The sequence below is a fragment of the Phymastichus coffea genome, unplaced genomic scaffold (genome assembly GCF_024137745.1).
Source record: "Phymastichus coffea isolate CEN01 unplaced genomic scaffold, Cenicafe_Pcof_1.1 PCOF00158, whole genome shotgun sequence".
Lineage (NCBI taxonomy): Eukaryota > Metazoa > Arthropoda > Insecta > Hymenoptera > Eulophidae > Phymastichus > Phymastichus coffea.
Window position 1 is genome coordinate 362,730 of NW_026706969.1, and position 19,707 is coordinate 382,436.

The 19,707-nt window shown below is 48.7% G+C and overlaps 2 protein-coding genes across 2 annotated transcripts; one reads left to right on the forward strand and one right to left on the reverse strand.

Moving 5' to 3' along the window:
- Positions 1 to 158: 158 nt before the first annotated feature.
- LOC131672779 (DNA endonuclease RBBP8-like) lies at positions 159 to 2,709 on the forward strand. Its single transcript, XM_058950232.1, has 6 exons — positions 159 to 319; positions 587 to 671; positions 756 to 2,090; positions 2,158 to 2,269; positions 2,349 to 2,448; positions 2,518 to 2,709. The coding sequence occupies exons 1-6, from the start codon at positions 163 to 165 to the stop codon at positions 2,574 to 2,576; spliced, it is 1,848 nt and encodes a 615-aa protein (XP_058806215.1). The 5' UTR covers positions 159 to 162; the 3' UTR covers positions 2,577 to 2,709.
- Positions 2,710 to 2,910: 201 nt separating this feature from the next.
- On the reverse strand, positions 2,911 to 15,235 carry LOC131672778 (receptor-type tyrosine-protein phosphatase N2). The gene is made up of 17 exons (XM_058950231.1): positions 14,931 to 15,235; positions 13,373 to 13,486; positions 9,989 to 10,042; positions 9,840 to 9,903; positions 9,642 to 9,773; positions 9,479 to 9,566; positions 8,692 to 9,391; positions 8,086 to 8,241; positions 7,977 to 8,014; positions 7,738 to 7,896; positions 7,527 to 7,653; positions 7,386 to 7,450; positions 6,743 to 7,123; positions 6,259 to 6,480; positions 5,272 to 5,690; positions 4,846 to 5,122; positions 2,911 to 4,713 (listed from the first exon to the last, which is right to left on the reverse strand). Exons 2-16 carry the CDS (start codon positions 13,467 to 13,469, stop codon positions 4,846 to 4,848), a joined length of 2,979 nt encoding a protein of 992 aa, XP_058806214.1. The 5' UTR covers positions 13,470 to 13,486; positions 14,931 to 15,235; the 3' UTR covers positions 2,911 to 4,713.
- Positions 15,236 to 19,707: the final 4,472 nt, after the last annotated feature.

Consider the following 19,707-nt stretch of genomic DNA (forward strand, 5'->3'; position numbering starts at 1 on the left):
ATGAAGGTTGGACAATTGGTCCATTGCATTTAGAAAATATATTTAGTTATCTTTTCACCTTGTAAGAAGTTAATATGTTGATGTTCTCAATTTGTTAACTATAACGTAGGCAATAAAATTGTCCATTTATTTAATTGCGGTTCCATAAGAAAATCAACAAAGATGGAATGGCATCCATCATCTTTTGAACCCAACCTCAAATTTGCATCAAAATTAAAAGGAGATTTGAAAACAAAATATATTGAGCAACATGAACAAGCTAAAAAAGCGTTGGAAAATTTTTCTTGCTCTTTACAAAACATCTTTCTTGAACATCAAAGTAAGTTCTAATCAGATACTATTAATTTTGTTATTTATAATCGTGTTGCTTTTTTTTAACAATATCAAACTTGTATTGTTTGACAAAGTTGATAGTAAAGTATCCAATCTTTTGTCACTATTGCCAGAAGATGTTATTTAACTGTATATATATGTAATTTATATGCATATTAATAATAAATAAGATTTTTCAACTACATAAGTTAGATATTATTTTGAAATTCACTTCTCCAACTTTTACATTTAAAAAAATTTTTGTTATTTACAGAACTGTTGAATGAAAAAATAGAACTATCTGTAACTAATGAAAAACTAAGGGAAATTATTGATAGTCAGAAATCTAATCAGCAAGTGTAAGTGATTAAAAGTTGTTAGTCAACTCTCTAAGTTATTTATTTCAACAGAAATAAATTAAGTTAAATTTATAACATTTTTAGTGTAGCAGTTATCAAACCACCATCATCTGAAATTCTTGGAGCCAGTCCTAATTGTAAACTCCAAAAATTGTCAAAACTTACAATAAATGAAAAAAGAAATAATTTTAATGATAAATCTTCAAGTATCGTACAGAAAGAAAATATAAGTGAACTTCCACCTATATACTCAGAAGATTTTGAAGATATTGAAAATGGGAGTTTTATAACACATAAATCTCCATCAGTATCAGTTACAAATTCACCTATAAAAATCCAAAGCAGCCCCATTTTTAGTAAATGTAAAAGAAGTAATTCCAGAAAAAGCAATTCATCTTTAAATATTTCGTCACAATCAATCGATTCAAATAATGACAGTAAACTTAGTTCAGCTAACGCAAGTTCGTTTGAACAAAATATTGACATTGATTATGATCAAAAGAAAGAGTTTGCAAAGGAATATAAAAATGAACCATTAAAACCAATAGAGAATATTTTACAATCTCCTATTAAAAAAAACAAAGATGTAAGTGTAACACAGAAGATCTTGAATGTTTCTAAAATTAATTATACAAAGACTGAATTTCATGACAAGGGTAAGAAGTCCAAACAAACTGTATTAAGTTTTAAGAAAGTAGCTCCAATCATGGATGTCAGTAAAATTGATTTAAATGAAAGTCTTGGAAATAAAAGTGTGAGTCTCTCAAGGAAAAAAAATTCTTGGAGTGAGACTTTTTACGATAACAGTATTGCAAATCAACATTCTGACAGTATTCTAGAGAATATGAAAAAATTTAATTCTCCAAGAAATGGTCCAAAAGAATTCAGAACATCAATTGATCAAAATATTGTTGCAAAAGAAGATACTTTCTATGATAACCATATGACAAATGAAAATTCAGACAGTATAAGAAATGATTCGATAGAATCTAGAATATTGAATAATCAAAATACTATTACAAAAGATGATTCTGTAGAAATTAGTCCTCTACAGAATGAAAGGTCCTCAAAATTGAAAAATAAATTTAATTTTATTGAAAAATCAAATTTGAATAACGTCAAAGAAAAGAATAGTCAATTATTATTAAATGAAAAATTATCTTTTACATTGAATAATAATATATTGCAGCAGAAATGCTGTTTGAAAAATGGAACATCAGATGAAAAAAACGAAAATAATATCAATTTAGAAACCGATATACCACAAAAAATTAGTTGTGATGAAACTTATTTTTCTCAAGCTGAAATGACTAATCAGAAGGATATGACAAATTTTGAAATTGATTTAACAGATTTTGAAGATGATATGCAATGTGACACACCACCTGCAAAAAAAAAATTACTTAATAGTTTTGACGTGTAAGTAATTTTATATTTATACGACAAATTTAACTCTAATGATAAATTATTTAATATCACATTGCAGTATACCTGGCAGAGCAGATGAGAGCCTAAGCTATGCTTACAAAGAAGGTCCTGTGAGAAAAAAAAGCGAGAGAGAAAAATTAGAAGGATGGGATTGTAGAGACTGTAAAGAAGTAAGACATATTTTATTATACATGTATAGTATTCTGGTCTTTAGATCGGTTAAATAATTATTTTATTTAATTATTCCAGTACTACAAAAATATACCGGAAAAGGATAGAAAAAAACGGCAAAATTTATGTTCCAGACATAGAGGAAAGTACAAACCTGAAAATCCTGAAACCCCTCCTAGTAAGTTTCTAATTAAAGAAAACTTTCATATATGTTTGAAAAGATTATCAATGCCTCTGCTTTTTCCAGGTTTTTGGAATCCTGTTTTTAGTGATTCTGAAGGTGATTTATCGATATTCCATGATTAGTTATGTTTTATACAAGTGAATGAAAAAAAATTAATATATTCTTGTAAGAATGCTTAAATGCTTTAATTTATAGGATTTAACTGTTATATGCAGATATAAATGCATCGATAAGATGCTTTTGTAAATATATTAGTACTGATATTATTATTCATGGAATACAGCTTATAAAATAAGCAGAATGTGTACTTCCATTGTGATTAAAAAGTAGTGTACACATTAATATATTTGATTTGATACTGATAAATATATCATCAATTATACTACATATCTAAAAATAATTAAAAGTCTGTCATCTTGAACATAGATTGATTTATTCTCTTACAACATATATTATACTCTTCAGTAACATAGCATATAATTTTTCTTGTTATATAGTTACATTTGTTGGTTCGCACAAAAATATAGGATCTATGAGGAGAGTTGATGTAAAAAGAATGAAGAAGCGAACGCATTGTTTTTAGTTAGTATCTCTAGTTTACAATGGATTAATTCATTATTATATTTGCTGCTTAATTATATCATTTCAAATAATATTTTCGCCGTGGAAATACGTGAATATGTAACTTTACCATAAATACAATCCGAACGAACGCAAAATAGAAGTATTTAATAATTCAGTCATTCAACTGTTATATAGCATAATACCTGTAGTGCAGCATAGGACAAAAAATTTTACAACGTACTATCAATAAGTTTTAAATTTCATTTTTTAATTTTTAATCGTTCTGTATAATATAACACGTAAAACGTCCTTACATTAAAATGCAAGTCAACTTAGTAGGAGGCTGGTACCACAAAGTTAACGTTTTTTTAAATTATATTATCACACGCTTATCAGCCCGAATCAACAAAGTCTTTTAATTAGTTATAATTGTAGCTTTTTCGGTCTTAATCATTTTTCAATCATTCTACAGTGAATTGAATCAGTCAAACGCTTTTTTAAATTTAAAATGTAATAATCAGGTACATACCGTGAGTAAAACTATCAGACAAAATAAAAGTCTTTCATTGATTCTTTTTTTGTTTTTCATGTTTTCTTCGACAGACATTTCAAATTTCTTTCCATCGCAAACTACATTTCAATAAAAAATATATCATTTTCAAAGTAAGGATCGTCGGATCTACCGTTACAAAAATAAACAAAACTATGTATCCTTATAGAAAATTAAGAAATGTATATACTGCACGATAGTTGCCGTCATGATGTCCTTGCTTAAAGTTATATACATTTACGTAACGGACATGTTTCTTTTCTTTTTATCATATACCATATATCTGTTACATTAGTATACACCATATAGTAAAATATTTTTATCAATGATTTTTGTTTAGTATACTTTCATATAATAGTTACATGATACATTCAGTAAAACATTACATAATTATAGGTCCTTCCTCGATAAAAGATACATACCAGAGGGATTGAATATTTTGTTATATATCTTTTCGTGCTAATCGAGGTCTTACACTTTTAATAATTGCACCGAGTAGTACATAACATTCAGCCGAAAAATTGTGCAGCTAGATCGATCGTCTCACTCGTTACGCCAAACGAGTAACAATCAAGTCGACGCACCGTTTCTTCCAAGGTCATCAGTGTCAATTCTCAATTCATCTTTATTTGCAACGTTAGTCGCGTATTGCGAGTCTACTGTTCTCTTTGCGCGAACTATGATCGCCATCGTGCATTCATATTTTTTTGTTGACCAATGAAAGAAGAAAGGACAATGTACATTATTTTTTTTTCGCGAGTGATAGGCCGGCAAACAAATGAAAAAAAAAGGTAACTCCACTTGCGTGTACAGTACAAGTGTAAATCCATCGATTTTGATATGCGCGTAAAACTGAACTATTGTTACAATCTCATTGTTACAATCGATCCTCGTACACATCCGTGCAAAGAGTTATACAGTGAATCATAGCGGAAAGTTAGAAAAGTCGTCAGTCCATGTGTGTTGTACGTGTTTTATATATTTGTTTTCGCGAAGTTTTACAAAAAGACTTTCTGTAAGACTGCAGTTTTGGATTGATGAGCAAGATATGCAAACGGATGTATAAGCCTCTACCTCGTCGACTACATACATACACAAGCAGCTGCGTGATAAATGCCCTCGTATCAAAACTAAATAGTCATCGCCTGTGCGGAAAAAAACATAATCAGAGGAAAAAGCATAGAAGTAAAAAGCTATCTCAGTATATCTATGTAGTCGTGGGTGTACGCGTGGAAAGATCATGCGGAAGAAGAAACGATAAGGGTGATAATGCCAACCTATTTATCGGACTTGGTGATAGACTGCTGCTGCTTGTCGTCCTTGGTAGACGATGACTTCTCGGCGACAATGGGCAGCGACTTGAGAATCGAGTGTACTTCTTCGGCCACCGCCATCAGTGCGAACTCGAACTGCTGCTTGTCCGCCACCATGTTGGGCCGCTGGTCGCGGATGTGCTCGAGAGTGGCCGCTATATCGATCTCCTTCGCGCCCTTGGACATGCGATTCAGCACCATGTCGATCAAGCAATAAGTGCCCGTGCGACCTGCTCCGTCACTGTTGAACAAAAGTTGGCTTGACGAACAACGAGCGAGCGGTTCTAAACAGTCACGGCTGTTTATCAAGCTTCTCGCAGACGCTGCGCAGCTCTCCTTTGAGCCTTCGTTCGTGCGACGCCGACGCGCATCGAGCGATTTTTTTCTCACCTGCAGTGCACGATAATCGGACAGGAGCGTCCTCGGTAGCTCTTGTTGACCTTGCGACGAAACTCGAGGAGAGTCTTGCTGGACTTGGGCACCTGATCGTGAGGCCAGTCGAGGTAATGAAACTGGGTGACGGTGCGAGTCTCGCCGGTGCGCGAGTTCTTCAGATAGAAAGAGCGCACGAGATACTCGTTGCACCAGACGTGCTCGGAGACCAGATGCACCTCGTAGATGTGGTATAATTCCGAGCCCTCCTCCGGCCAGTAGCGGTGACATATAGGCTGGCCATCCTCGTTAAGCCGCGTCAGCATCACCACCACCACGCTGCCTTGCTCCCATATCAACTGCCAAAAGTCCGCCGTTGTCTGCGGCAGTGGCCCTTGGGTCGCTATGTACGCCGGATTCCGCGGATCGTGGTCGGTCTATCCAAACAAATCTCCCATTATTCGCGCTCCATCTGCGCAAACGGCGCCCACAAAAGACCCTACGATTCTTCAATCGCAAAGTTTATTCGCGAATTCGGTGCACACATTTGGTAGTAGCAAACAAGCTATACGAGTATATACGCATTTTATTGTACACTCGAATAGCGTTTAAAAGCGTTTTGCAAATAATGCGTACGTCCATGTAGCTGCATGCTGAAAACTCTGCTGGAGCATTTCCGTGTTTGTACGAACCTGCGCGTGTAAATTGCAAAGCTCTCGCAAACGTAGAGACCAATGCAAGGTTTAATATGTATTTATCTACTCGACGGAGTGCACCGCTATTCGTATCGTACAGTTTGTCCGATTTTTCGTGTTGCTTGCAAGCGACAATCATAGCCACGCATCTCGCCGACTTACCGATTTCTGATTTTTGGCAATGCGGCAATCCAAGACAACCAATTTAGAGAACAGTTAATTGACGATGTTGGACCGAGCCGCTTTCTCGCGTCGTTAAGTTAAGAAGCGCCACCGCGAGGAAAAAGCCGATTGAAAGTCGTTTACTCACGATAGTGGAAGCATTGATGTAGTCGGAATTGTTGAGATTAGCCAAGTCGTTGAGAATGACGCGCGAGTGATCGTAGGGAAGCGCGGCGCCAGGCCTATTGCACTCGGCGTTCCCCTCGGCTTCGCCAATGGCTGTCGAACACGGCTCCGCCTCGTAAGCGCACAATGCTGCCCATTCCTCGTCCAACTTTTCTTGATTCTTCAGATGCTCCTCCATGTAGGACTGAACGATTTATGCGCACGTCAATACGTACAGGGGACTGACCTTGGCCGTACTGATTTATGCACTTTGGGGTCTGGATGAAATTTTCTTTTCCCGTTTGAATTCATCGCGATAAACGCATCGATCGACTCTAACGACACAGTTTACCCTTAGAGCCGTCGCTCACACGCTCAGTGATCATTGGCTGACTTGAAATTGTTGCTGTGCTCGTGCGAAGGAACGAGTTTTGCGTGTGCCAGTGTCGGCACAAAGGTATACTTACAAGAACGACATGGCCGGTGGCCACATCCATATGAGTGAGCTGCGGCTCCTCGCCCCAGCTGGAAGTACTGGATCTGTTTGATTCGCTCTTGCCGGACTCGATCAGCCGACCGAAGTCGAAGCCCCTGGGCGACTCCGTCGCTTTGTCCGACTGCTTGGCCGCCATGCGCGCTCGACACAGCTCCTGATAGTCCTTCGACGCTTCGGGGTCGGGTGCGCGGAGACCCGCCAGCTTCGCTCGTGATTTCGCGTGACGACGAGCTATTATCAGCACGACTATCGCGGCTGCCGTCACTCCGGCCACTCCTGCGGCGACGAGCGCACCGAACAAGCTCGAGCTCATCTCCGAGTTGTGCGACACGTCGAGCATCGTCGGCAGGTCCTGCGCAAACAATAGCCAAATCTCGCTTGACGAAGGCTCGAGTCGATCTGCTTTCTCGTTGTGCTCCAAGCCCATTCAAAAAATACAAGGAATACCGTCACCTCGAGATGTACTTTCCCGAGCTGGTGTTTCAAGTCACCGCGGTAGCTCTCGGTTATTTTAAAAGCCGAAAGAAGCGCTCGCGCAATTTCGCAAGTGTCTCTCTCTCTCTCTCTCTCGTCTTCGTGCGATCCCGCTTGTAAATTCGCATGTAGAAGTTTACCTTGCCGACGCCGTAGTGGATCACCTCCGCGTTGAGCTGCCTTCGCAGAGCGTCGCGTACGTCACCTGCGAGCGAACGCAAGAATTTTGTTGGGTGGTGATAGCGCGCGGCCGCGACGCCCTCGACGCCCGGACGGCTTACCGATTTTGCGAACGACGTCGGACGCGTTGTAGCTCTTGCTGTTGCGGGCCACCTTGAAGCTAATGGTCGCTTCGCCAACGTCGACGTCCTTCAATTCGTTCCGCTGCAGTCCCACTAGAGTTTCCACCTGTGCGCGCGCGCGTCAAATCACACGTCGGTTCGTTCGAGTCTTTCGAGTCTTGGTTGGGGTCGCGACGGGCGGGCTACTTACCGCGTTGACGATTCGTTTGCCCTCGAGCCAGGTGGCGATTTCTCGATCTAACTGAATGTAGACGCGCTCGGGATCGGGGTTGCCGTTGGCCCTCGTTGCGCCGCCGAGCGACGACGCGGAAGCGTCTTTCTTCACCTGCGCCAGATACACCACGTCGTTCTGCATGTGCGCGCACGGGCTTTAGTCGTTTCGCAGTCAACGTCACATCGATATATCGTTCAGAGCTGCGCCATACTCACGTCATTATCCTCTGCGCCGTGGAGCTGATTTTCGGGGGCTACAATTGGCATTGAAAATTTCAGTCGAGTTCTCGTTCTGCGAGCCGCGGAATGGCTTTTTACAGCGTACCTTTGGTCGAGTGAGCTTTGAACGCGTAATTGTTGGTCGAAAACAGCGGCCCCGGTTTCTTCACGTCCAAGCGTTCGCGTCGTTTGAAGCCCGCCATTTCCCGCCTCCACAGCATCTCGTTCAAGTTGTCGTCGAGCGATAAATCGTCGTACTCGTCTGCACGAAAATCGTCATTCGATTACAGATCTCCTGCATTCGCAACGGCCAAGCGAACGAATGTGCGAAAAATATTGTCGTCCGAGAAACGTTGTACCGTCGCTCTGGCGGCTCGGAATCCACCTTGAACTTTGGGTCCGGTCGTGACGACGCGCGCGAACGTTTCCTCCCCACACCCTTGCGAAGGCTCCTCGAAAATACCAATGCGTATAGGGACAGCTAGCCTAGCTTTCCATTAATCGTCCATATTTCTTAACGATCTTTGATCCCAAGTGCACTGTTACCGCGAAGCGTGTGCGAGTCTCCACAGGCACGTAGAATAGCAATGTTCCGACGTCGGTAACGGTCGAACGGCCCGAGCGCGCGCAAGCTCAAGACCGAGGAAACCTCGAAGCAACCGCTGATAACGAACGGCCTCGCAATTGTCGGGGGCCGTGCGTTTATACGTACCAGGCACAGCGACGTCTCGCCTCACAGGCACGATGGTGCCGCCCTTGGAATACAGTGACTCGACGATGGGCCTCGCGGCGTCGTCGTCGTCGTCGTCGTCGTCGTGGTCGTCGTCGTCGTCGTCGTCGTCGTCGTCGTCGTCGTCATCCCCGTAGTCGTTGACGTCGTCCTCGTGCACGGCCGCGGTCCGATCGAGGAAGCCGACGCCTGCCGCCAATCGTCTCGGCTGCCCGAGCTCCCGCGAGAAAGCGCCCTCGTAGCCGGCAACCTGGATCGCCGGTCTCCTGCCGTCGCCGCTCGGCAGAAACTCCAGCTCGTCCTCGTCCTCGTCCTCGTCCTCGTCCTCGTCCTCGCCGAGGATGCCGCGCAGCGCCTCCGCGTACTCCCGCGGCAGCACCTGGCCGCTGGCGCCGAGGTAGGCCTCGGCCGAGCTCGTCGACTGCTGGGGTAAGGAGCGAGATCCCCGACGGTAGACTGCGAGCAAAGCGCGAGGAGGTCGAGCGGCGCGTTCCCGTTGCGTACCCTCGGCGGGACTGCCGATGCCAGCTGACTCCTCGTAGAGAGCCCCGTCGTAGTCGTCGAAGCGAGCCGCTGCTTGCCTGCGCCTCTCCGGGTAATAAAACTCGTCGGCGTAGTCGGTGCGCGCGCTCGGCCGGCCGCTCGGCGCGTACCTCACCACTGCCAGCGGGTCGGCCTCCTCCTGCAAGCATAGGCGCGCGATTCGCGAGCTCGTCCTCGCGCCTCGAGCGGGGCACGGGCTCGCGGCGTCGCCACCGCTCGGACTCACGTGGCCGCTCGCCGCCCGCGCGCTCCCGCCGCCGAGCTCGGTCCGCTTGGCGCCGTCGCCGCACAGAGACTCGTCGTCGCCGCTCGTCCTGCAACACACCAACGCACGCCCGTTGTTGAACCGCGGTACCGGGGGCGTCGACGCTAGGGGCACGCGCTCGTACCCGTAGCGCAGATCCTCGAGGAGCATCCGCATGACGCACTGCGTGTAGTCGTCGGGCCACTTGTAGCCCTCGTACTCGAGCCGCTCGAGCTGCACGCGCAGCAGCTCCAACTCGTCCGGCTCCAAGTTGTACCTGCGAGCAGGCGGTGACCCGTTAACGGCTGGCGAGATTGCTCGCGTCGCTTCGGCCGATACGTACCGATAGAGGTCTGCCTCTGACAGCTGCTCGTCGCTCAACTGGATACACCTACCGAACGCCAAGTCTACGGACAATCGATATTTCCTTGTATGGAGCCTCGCTTATCTGCTATTTTTCCAAACGAGTAAATTTAATTTCATTGAAATTACCGTCGTAGCAGGCTTCGGTGTCCGGCTTGCAGAGGCTCTTGCTGAACAGGCAGCCTGGGGAGCGCAAATGTGCGGTGAAACGACCGATTCGACATCGGGTGGATCGATCGGAGGAGGTAAGCGGATGCCGTGGACGGTCGCAGCTGTGTTTTTCGTCGGGCAAAGCCTCCAGTCTCCAGCCTCCAGCGGCAAGGCGAAGAGATCGCTCGAGACGCTCGAGCGAAAGATGGAACGAGCGGTACAGTCGGCACGTCGCGCATCGTGCGCTTTTGAGTGGGATTCGGTGTTTCGCGCCGCGACGAACGGAGGAAAGCACTGCGACGCATACGCGTATGTTCGAGTTGTAGCGTTCGTCGGACGTACGATCGAGCTTCCGTTTGCATCCGCCGCCGTTCGTCTTTGTACTTGGAAGGTCGTCGCGGTACGTCATTCCGCGAAGCATAGTCGGAGTGGCCGTTCGACGCGACGGCTGCTGGAAGGCGCTGCGGCGTGGCTCGCTTTCGTCGTAAACGCACCGTTGCGCGCTCCTTCGTTGGCCGCGAGCGCGAGCAGCGGATATGGCGATTCATCGGTGCGGCCTGTCGAGCAGAAAAAGTCCTCCTTTCCCCCGCGGCAGTTCGTTCGATCGCGTTGCCGGCGGATGACCAGTGTTCGCTGTGAGTTGATACGAGTCTGCAGAAACCCTCCGCGGTCCAATCGTACCGTCGAATACGCTTCCATCCTGGCATTCCCGTTCGCGTGTTGGAGCGGCGTTTCATCCGTATCGCTGGAATTCCCGGTAACATATCCGCATTCGGAATAAAATGTCGCTTTGCGGGCTTCGCTGATTAATGTCTCGTCGTTACACGGCCAGCGATCGATAGTTGTACAGGGGAAGCCGCTGGAAAGGGCCATAGCTTCTTACCGCTTCGATAATTTAATTACGACGATCAATTGACTCGTTGCCGCTTGATTTCCCCATGGTTTTTCGCGCACCGCGGCTACCTTCAATTTTAACCCCTCTCTTTTATCGCCTGGACTCGTGTTGTTGTTTTCTCTGCTGTTATATATTTTTTTCTTAGTCCCGCGCGTATGCTACTCCGCAAAAGAAAAGGTACGTTTTTCACGTTCGCGCCATTAGTTTTCGACATGAATAAAATCTTACCGCGACGCACTTATTGCTAATTTTTTTTTCTTTCCCGGATGGAGCGAGCAACCTACACCCGTGGTGCTTTTCGTCGAAGCGCGCGGAAGAGCAAGAGAAGAAAAAAAAAGAGACGAGAACAAAACGTTCGCCCCGCGCGCGCCGCCTTCGATTTTCCTTTTCATCTCGGCGAGACAGTTTTACGTAAAGCGCTGCCACGCGAACTAAAGGAAAAATACGAAATCGCTTTGGGAGCGTATGCGCGGATAATGAGGCTATTTCCGTGAGTTCGGATCGAGGGAACGCCGTAATACGCCCGTGGGGCGGTTGTCCAAGCGTCGAATGGAAGCTCGCTCGCGATCGTGACCCGGCGAGAAGGCGTCGCGGTTCGATTGGTACATGGTAGTTCGGAAAGAACGAAGATTTTGAATTTAGAACGCGTCGGGCAGAAACGGAGAATTTAATGAAGGCTCGCATCGGCTCCACTTCCCAGGGAGAAGAGCAACGAGGAAACAAAGAGAAAGAACAACTTTTCGTCACCACGGCAGCGAAAAGACAGAGAGAGAGAGAGAGAGAGAGAGAGAGAGAGAGAGAGAGTGTCTTCTTGGCGCGCGTCGCACGGTCGCAACGGCTGAGCGGCGATGAGAACGAAAGTCTTTGACTTTCGGGCCGCGGCCGCGGGGATAGATGAGAGCGAGAGCGCGCGCGAAGATCGAGAGGAGGGCGACGTGGAGACGCGTGGGACGCGCCACGGCGGCTCGATAAGGACGCGCGTGGGCGTCGCTGCTGCGCTCGCGCGGCTCTCCGCGCTCGTATGATGCACGGCGCGGCGGTGCGTCGACGACCCAATTTCAGCGGACCTCCCGAAGACGACGCCGCGGGCAAGCGCGCAGTGGCGGCTGCCGATCTACGTCGCGGCGAAGCTCCCGCGATGAGCTATATCTTATCGATCCGCCGGAAGTGACGTACTCCGCACACAATGCCGTACTCGCGCGCGCGTCGCTGCAGCGCGTTTCGCCACGACCATTGTATCGTGTCCTTGTCTTTTCGTTTTGCCCGAGAGAGAGCCTCCGAGGTGGGATACGCGCACGTTCTGCGAGGAGCGTCGCGCGCCCCGGATATGACAACTTCGTCCGGCGATTGAAAACTTTGTTACGAGCGCTCTTTTCCTTGAGCCGACGGGCGCGTGATCCGCGCCGCGCTCGTCGGAAAGCGAACGTCGCGCGACGAGGCGACGAGCTTGCACAAGGCGGGAGAGAGGGCGCCGGCGAGTGACGTCCGCGAGTCCCTCGAGTACCAGCTACAACTCAAATTACAGCCGAAGCCTCGAGTAGCGCTGAGTAGGCCGAACGAGCGCAAAGAAATCGATGAAGAAAGCACGGAACGTCGACGCGCGCTCGCTCCTTTCTATTTGCGCGAGCGCCAAGCGCAACGACAGCGGGCGACGGCCGAATGGCACCGTCGCCAACGTCAAAGCCCATCCGTGAGAGGGAAACAAGTGCCACGTCTCGGCTACTGTGTTTTTACGTATAAAAAAAAAAAATGCCGCGCGCGCGCGCGCAGCCCGGGACAGCGGCGAAGAGGCAGCTGTGGCGTGGACGAACGGCCGCGCGACGATTAATCTCCTCGAGAGCTCGCGAAGGCAGGTAGCCGCATTCGCCGGAACACGCGACTTGCGGACCGTGCGAGCCGAGGCTATCTTGAGATTCGCGCGTGCTGGCTCGTTATCAACGCGAGCGCGCTGGTGAAACTCGCGTGGCAGTCGATGATCAGGACTTGGTAAAAAAAATAACGGGCGGGCACCCCGCGGCTATTTTCAGGATGCCTCTACGCTCGGCAAACAGTCGTCCGTACTTCGTACCTTATCTAATCGCACCGCCTGGATAGGTCTTTATTTTGTTGCTCGAACGATCCAACTGCCGCGACAAATTACACGCCCACGCCCAGCTTGCGCGACGGGGCGGAAGATCGTTCGTTTTGTAGCTGCGCGTTTCGTTTGGCGAAACGACTAGTGTGGGGCCGCCACGCTCCGTTAAGCTTTATCGACTTAGCGCCGCGATTTATCGCTAAGATATTGGCGATCACCGAACGATACGCCGGTACGACCGGCCGCGCACCGAGCGAACTCACGTCGTAGATTATTCGCCAGTCGCCTCGAAGACAGGAGGCGAGATGGAAGCACCCCTGTGCGCGATTCACGCGGATGAGGAGCGTTGAATATTGTCGATCGATGCCGACGGGAAGGACTCGGCTGTACTCACCGACTTCCCCGTAGCCGTTGGCATAGTCGTGAAGAAGGAGGAGACAGCAGCTGAGCAGCGCCGTCGCCGCCGGTCCGTCCCGTCTTTTACGGCCCATCGAGGATATTCAGCTTCCTATAAAGCAAAGGAATTTTCTCAGACTTGCGAAACAAGGATTTTAGCGAATGATAGCCACGTTAGTCATTCCACTGTCACCAGTGCGCTTTGTTCTTTCTTCTTCTTCTTCCTCTTCTTTTAGGGTAGTTGAAGGAGTAAGTAGTACGAGTCAATATTAAGCGAGCCGATAAATCAACTTTCAATAAAGTTAGTTTCCGACGCTACGTCATATCTTTAAAATACATAGTATTGCGTTTTGCAATTGTATCCGAAAATAATATTATTGCTTGCTGGTTTTTAGTAACGCGAAATTCACGCCGTCAAATTGCAGTTCTTCTACCTACAAGCGTACACAATTCTCAAAGCTCCGAGCTGCGCGAACCAATCCCCGGGTGACACGGTCGTATCCCAAGCACGCAACTCGCGCACCCGAGCGCGCGCAAGCACGCGTTCTTTCGATCGAGCCGAGCCACGCGACGGTATCGCGGCACCGGGACGTCCGGCGTAACGTCCGCGATCCGGGCATCGTGGGCCGTTGTCGCGCGAGCGCGTCGCCGTAATCCGTTTGACCAGTCGTGTCTCGCGCCTGACGTAACGCTCCTTTGACTCGCGACGATTACGCGATCGTTAATTAGCGTGGGACGCGCGGCGCTTTGCGCAATCACTGACAAAGCCCCGCGGCGCGCGAGGGACAGCTGGTCGCCAAAACGACGGCCTGTAGCGCCGCGCGCAAGGGACTTTCGACACGCGCACCGCCGGCGTGTACGTGTATATATCCGATTTCGCTCGGCTGATATGTGCACAAAAGATCACTTCTCCCGGCTCCCCCTACGTCAGCTGCTCGGCGCTGCTCTTACACTGCTCCAGCTGTGTCTTATCGCACCTGTGACGTACTCCATCGTCCGCGAAGGGGCGTTGGCCAAATGTTTGCATTCGCGAAAATTGCTGGATAACGAACGCACGCCGCTTCCAGATCCTGTACGTAAACACAGAGTCGCCCGGGCGCTTCGCGGCGAGATCGCCACTCGGATAGAGCAAGTTGGCCGCGCTGTCCGCGACGAGCGAACGAAATTTGGCCAAGCTCCAACTCTCGCGCTGCCTACGTCTCGTACAGCTGTATGCACGCGAAATGCGTCACGGTGCGCAACGCCGTGAAAGCCCTGAGTATATTTAGAAGAGCGGAAAAAAAATCATTAGAGCTACACGTATACGTAAACACGGAGGCGCTCGCTCGTGACGTACATGCAATATCCATTAAAACCGAGGGAGAACTCGGGCCGCACACGGCCCTCCACGCCTGCAGAGAGAGGGAGAGAGAGAGAGAGAGAGTGAACTTATTCGTTGTGTCGTCCGATCGCCCGTCGCATGGTGGTCAAAGCCGCGCCCCTTGGTCGAAAAAAAGGGGAAACTAGGGCCGGGCGCATCAGGTTGCCGCCGATGGCACGGAGAGCGAACGACCCACCTGAGCGACCTGCCTCAGCGCCTCATGCCCCGCGTGACGTCCCCGTCGACGAGGTGCACATCTACGCAGCTAGCCGCGGTCGTGCAGCGTGCGAGGGCGGCCCGCCGCTGCTACTGCTGCTGCTGCTGCTGCTGCTGCTGCTGCTGCTGTTGCTGCTGCTCCGTACGCGCCGTCGGCACGCTGCAGCGGCTCTGCGTGGCCAACTCGGAGCGGGGCTCTGGCGCCGACTGAGTTGCGCGCGAGCAAACGGCGCGGACCGGGGGGAGGGCGGCGGGCGCCGGGCGCGAGTGGGCGGCCGAGGCTGGCGCCGCCGAGGGCTGATCTTGGAATCGATCGCGCGCGCGCGCGCGCGCGTCGACGCGCGAGGCTGCTGCGGCGCTGCCTTCTCTCTCGGCCCGGCTCTGCCCGTCGAGTGCTTATTTTGACGGCGCGCGCGTCTCCGTCCTTCCCTTCTCTTTCGGCTCGCTTTGTCTCCCGCGCCACTCCGTCGGTGGCTCAGCTGCGTTACGTGCTCGCTCGAGAGACGCACCGTCGTCCCGGCTGTTGCCTCGCAACTGCGTACATCTACCCTCTGCCGCTCTGACGCGAACCGCGTGTCGCGCAGCTCCCCGTCTGTCAGCGACGTCGTTGGATCCACAAGTGTCGATGCACATCGCGCGCGAGATCAGCCCGGGGACGACTTGTTCTCACGCGTCGGGGACACGAGACTCAGCGTCGACGTCGTCCCGGACTCGTTCTCTGCCTGGCCGAACTCGGTCTCTTCCACTCGCGCGCAACGGACGACGATTTCGCTACGTTTCGCGAGTACGTTAACGCACAAGACGAGGCTTCGTTCGACGCTTATCTGTCGCGCTTCCCTCTCGCCTCGTCTCGGAAATGCTGCGTCGCGTGGCTGGAAAACGTCGAAAAATAATCGAGGGACTGCCCGACGATGGCGAGGTTTCCACGCAGCTCTGCGACTCCAACGAGCCAGCTCGCTGGTATCGAGCGGCGAGGATTGCCGCCTCGACGAACGTTTCGCGTGCGTGCGCGTGACATTCGACTCGCGGCACACTGGATTTTCGGGCCTGGCTCGCCGGGTCGCAAGCTCGGACGGCGCGGCGGGGACGAGGCGCACGTACGAGCGCCCCGACGCTGACGCAAACAAAAATTAAGCGAGTCGATCGTCGTCGTCGATATTACGCGAGAGCCGGCGATTTTTCGACACCGTGCGTCGTTCGACGAGCTCGCCCCCGTCGCCAAGGCTTGTCCGCGATCGATACGCCTTGAGCGAAGCCGCTGCCTCGACGGAACGCTGGTGTCGCTTGGGTGGCGAGTTCGTTGGGGTCCCTCTTGAGAAAGCCGGGATGAGCTTAGAGCTGGGGATTTGGGTATTCTTGATTCCCGGAGCAGACGCGAGCTGCGCTTCCTGTCATCTTCAACTTTTGATTGGATTGCTCGTTGACTAACGATCGGCTTGCTTCGCTTATATAACAATTACCTTGTCGCAGCTGCATTTCAGTAGTTTGAATGCAATCTACGAGAAAACGCTTGTGAAAAATTCATTTTTTTATCTCTTAAGGCGCTAGGTTAGAGCTCGTTGCGATGGCTTACGACATCGTGCAATTTATGACTATGCGATTATTATGCATTTTATTCAAATGAAAGAAATGGTTATAACTAGCAAAACAATTGCAATAGCAAAGAAATCAGCATATTTCCTGTAGACGTTTTATACGCAAAAAAAAAACGAAGTGATTATAAACTTGATTAATAATTTCGGTGATTGATCAATTAAAATTTCGAAATAGGAATATTATCACAACGTTGAATAATTTATTCGCATAAATAAATTTTAAGAAGGAGATTGTTGGGTATAATTTTTATTCTTTGGATGCCCTCAAAAGAGTATATTTATTTCGCAAGTCTTGTCGACCTTTCGGTGTCATTGTTTATCACTCTTTTCAAGGCTACCGTTCAAGCAAACACGTATATTAAATGACAATTTTCCAAAGTTTAAGTGGACTTATCAACAACAAAGTGAATCGAATATTACATTCTCGTTAAAAAGTTGTTATAGGGAGGCAAAACGCATATTGGAGCACTTTATGTACTTTATCAGTTATATTGCAGCGTGAAAACGTAAACTACCAGATTAAAGCTGCACACGTCTAGCAAAGACGATGAGATGCGATCCGAATTTATGCAGGTAGTTAAGTCGCAACATATTTCGAAAAAATGAAAAGAAAGCGGAAATTTCGGTGTGCTAGAGGGTACATAATAACGCAAAATTTTTTGAAATAGGACGCAACCCCAACAACTCAACAGTGTGCCAGGTATCTATCAAATTGTTGACGAGAATGTAATATTCGATCAACTTTGCTGGTAAGTCTAATTGAAATTTGTAAAATTGTCATTTAATATACGTGTTTGTTTCAACGGTAGTCTTGAAAGTGGTGATAAACCACGTCATCGGAATGATGGCAAGACTTGCACTATAAATACTGGCTCAAAAGGATCCAACGGGGAAAGATTATTTCGCTTGCCCGACAACCTTCTATCTTAAACTATACAACGAGCCGCTTGGGATAAAACGTCAACGTAAAATAAATTTTATGTTGTATCAGACCGTAAAAAGAAGACTAATTTTACATGGATTCACAGCTACCGACAGTTTTCCCGTAACGTCGATCAACAAATCTTCGCGACGTCCCGCAAAATGACAATGCGGCAATCGATATTCATTTGCGAGCGAAATTACTCGACGACTTCCATGCTTGTCAAGCGCGCTTGTCGCCCTTCTGCCCAGAAAACCGCGTAGATCTCCGACAATTCCACGAAGGGAAACGCACGGCGTAACACAGAGTTACAGCTTTCGCCGAGGCCGAGATGAGCTGCGTCAGCGTGAAACTGAATATCAGCGCAAGCTCGCGTGCGGAAGCGCGGTCGCCAGCAAACGGAGAGACGCCTCGACAAGCGACTCGCGGACGCGTACCCGTGCCTACTTGATCGCGGCTGCGCGTCTTCGCGTCGTCCATCGTTCTATTGGAACACGCACGAGCAAAATCGAAGCTTTCGGGTGGTCAGCGTTGCTTCGACCGGTCGCCACTGTCGATTGCAACGGCTCTGGTTTGTCTCAGGCCCAAACGACCCGAGTCCCCGACGCTGATCTCCTTTTGCAGTGACGAATCGCGCGAGCACGGCTACGGCAAAGAGGTAGGTCACGCGTTCGGTCCGCTGATAAACGCTCGAGCGATCCATTCGGTGGCGGAGGTAAGTCTCCGCGCCCCCTCGACCAGAACTCGCGGCTGGCAACAGGTACAAGCGGCGGCGAAAGCTGGAAGAGGGCGCGACGTAGGGTCGAGTCGCGCGGCGTGGCGCCGATCGGCCGGCCAACTAAGAACGAGACGATTGCCCGCGGTGCGTTCACGCCCGTCGCCGTACCCGACGCTCGGCGAGCGCCTGCGCGGCGCGCGCTATCGATCGCCCGATAGCGCGAACACTTGTTGCCCGCCGCGACGGATTAAATCTTCGTCGTTTCCCCGTGGAAGCGTAGACGCGTAAGGATCGACCAAGATTTCTTTCTCGCTTGACTCGCTGGCCTGGCAGCGGCAAAACTACTCTCAACGCCGCGAGTTGTGACAATTTGCACAGAGGCTTCGCCGCTGGCGGGCACTCGTCGGTGCTCTCGACGCAATCTCCGACGCTTACGGCGGCAAAGCTTTTTTTCTTCGAATCACCGAAATGAACGTCGACGGACAGAGCCTAAATATTCAATCCAATAATTGTGGCTTTAGAGAACCGTCACCGTTGCTTTGCAAATTATTCAAAGATACATATAGAGGTTTAGCGCAAAATTGATTGGACTTTTAGGCCGCAAATAAAATCGTCTCGGACGGTAAAATATCAAATTCGTATTTCATATTGACTTTGCCCCGAACGCGATCGTTGTCAAGTCTAGTGATATTAAAGAAACAGGATACGGTTGATAGGCTTCCCCGTAAAGACTCGCATCGACATTTCGTGCTCGAACTTTTCGCATCAGACGCTTGACCAATAGCTCGGAGCCCCAAATTATTCGTGCGTTTGCAGAAGTCAACCGATGCCTATAAGAAACGATTGTATTACAATGAGCAGTAGTCTAGGAGCCAAGGGTAACGCTGTGGTCGATGGGGGTGACGGGCTCCACCCAAGTCGACTTTATATTTCGAACTGACGAATACGTGAATTTCGAGGATGGTACACAGCATAAGAGCGACTCAGCGTCACAACGTCAAACAACGTTTCCTCGCCATAGAGTTACGCGTGCGATTGGACTCACGCGTTCGGCCAGACCAAGCGCGATAAGCCAGAATAAGTTAAAAAAGCACATGTAGAACGGTGTGCAACTGCAAGATCGATGCGCTCGTGAGATACTGACGAAAAAAGATGGGCCGGCAAAAGTGCAATTAGAACGTCGATCTCGATCAAGTAGCGACATGCTGCTAGAACACAGGACGGACAGAACTTAATTTTGTTTTACGTAAAATCTTATTTTCGTTATAGCTTTTTATTAAATTAAATGCCAGATCAGCGAACAGCAAACTATTTTATCTGCTCGATTACATGCGCATGTAATGTATAGGTATATCTAGTATTATTATGTAATTAATATGTATTACTAAACAAATTTGCTCAACGATCAACGGACAATTAGCTATTAATATTTTAATTGGACATACGAGTCGCAAAAAATTTATTGTCTCAGCGAAATTTGAAAATATACCATACTCTCGTTATCTATAATAACGAATGCACT

Excerpts from the sequence above, each read along its gene's own strand:
- LOC131672779 (XM_058950232.1), top strand. The coding sequence starts at position 163 with ATGGAATGGCATCCATCATCTTTTGAACCCAACCTCAAATTTGCATCA. Across the intron at positions 2,091-2,157 it reads TTACTTAATAGTTTTGACGT|TATACCTGGCAGAGCAGATG; the intron begins GTAAGTAATTTT and ends ATCACATTGCAG. Across the intron at positions 2,449-2,517 it reads AAATCCTGAAACCCCTCCTA|GTTTTTGGAATCCTGTTTTT; the intron begins GTAAGTTTCTAA and ends TGCTTTTTCCAG.
- LOC131672778 (XM_058950231.1), bottom strand. The coding sequence starts at position 13,469 with ATGGGCCGTAAAAGACGGGACGGACCGGCGGCGACGGCGCTGCTCAGC. Across the intron at positions 8,015-8,085 it reads CAAAGCTCACTCGACCAAAG|CCCCCGAAAATCAGCTCCAC; the intron begins GTACGCTGTAAA and ends TGCCAATTGTAG. Across the intron at positions 6,481-6,742 it reads CCACCGGCCATGTCGTTCTT|TCCTACATGGAGGAGCATCT; the intron begins GTAAGTATACCT and ends TAAATCGTTCAG.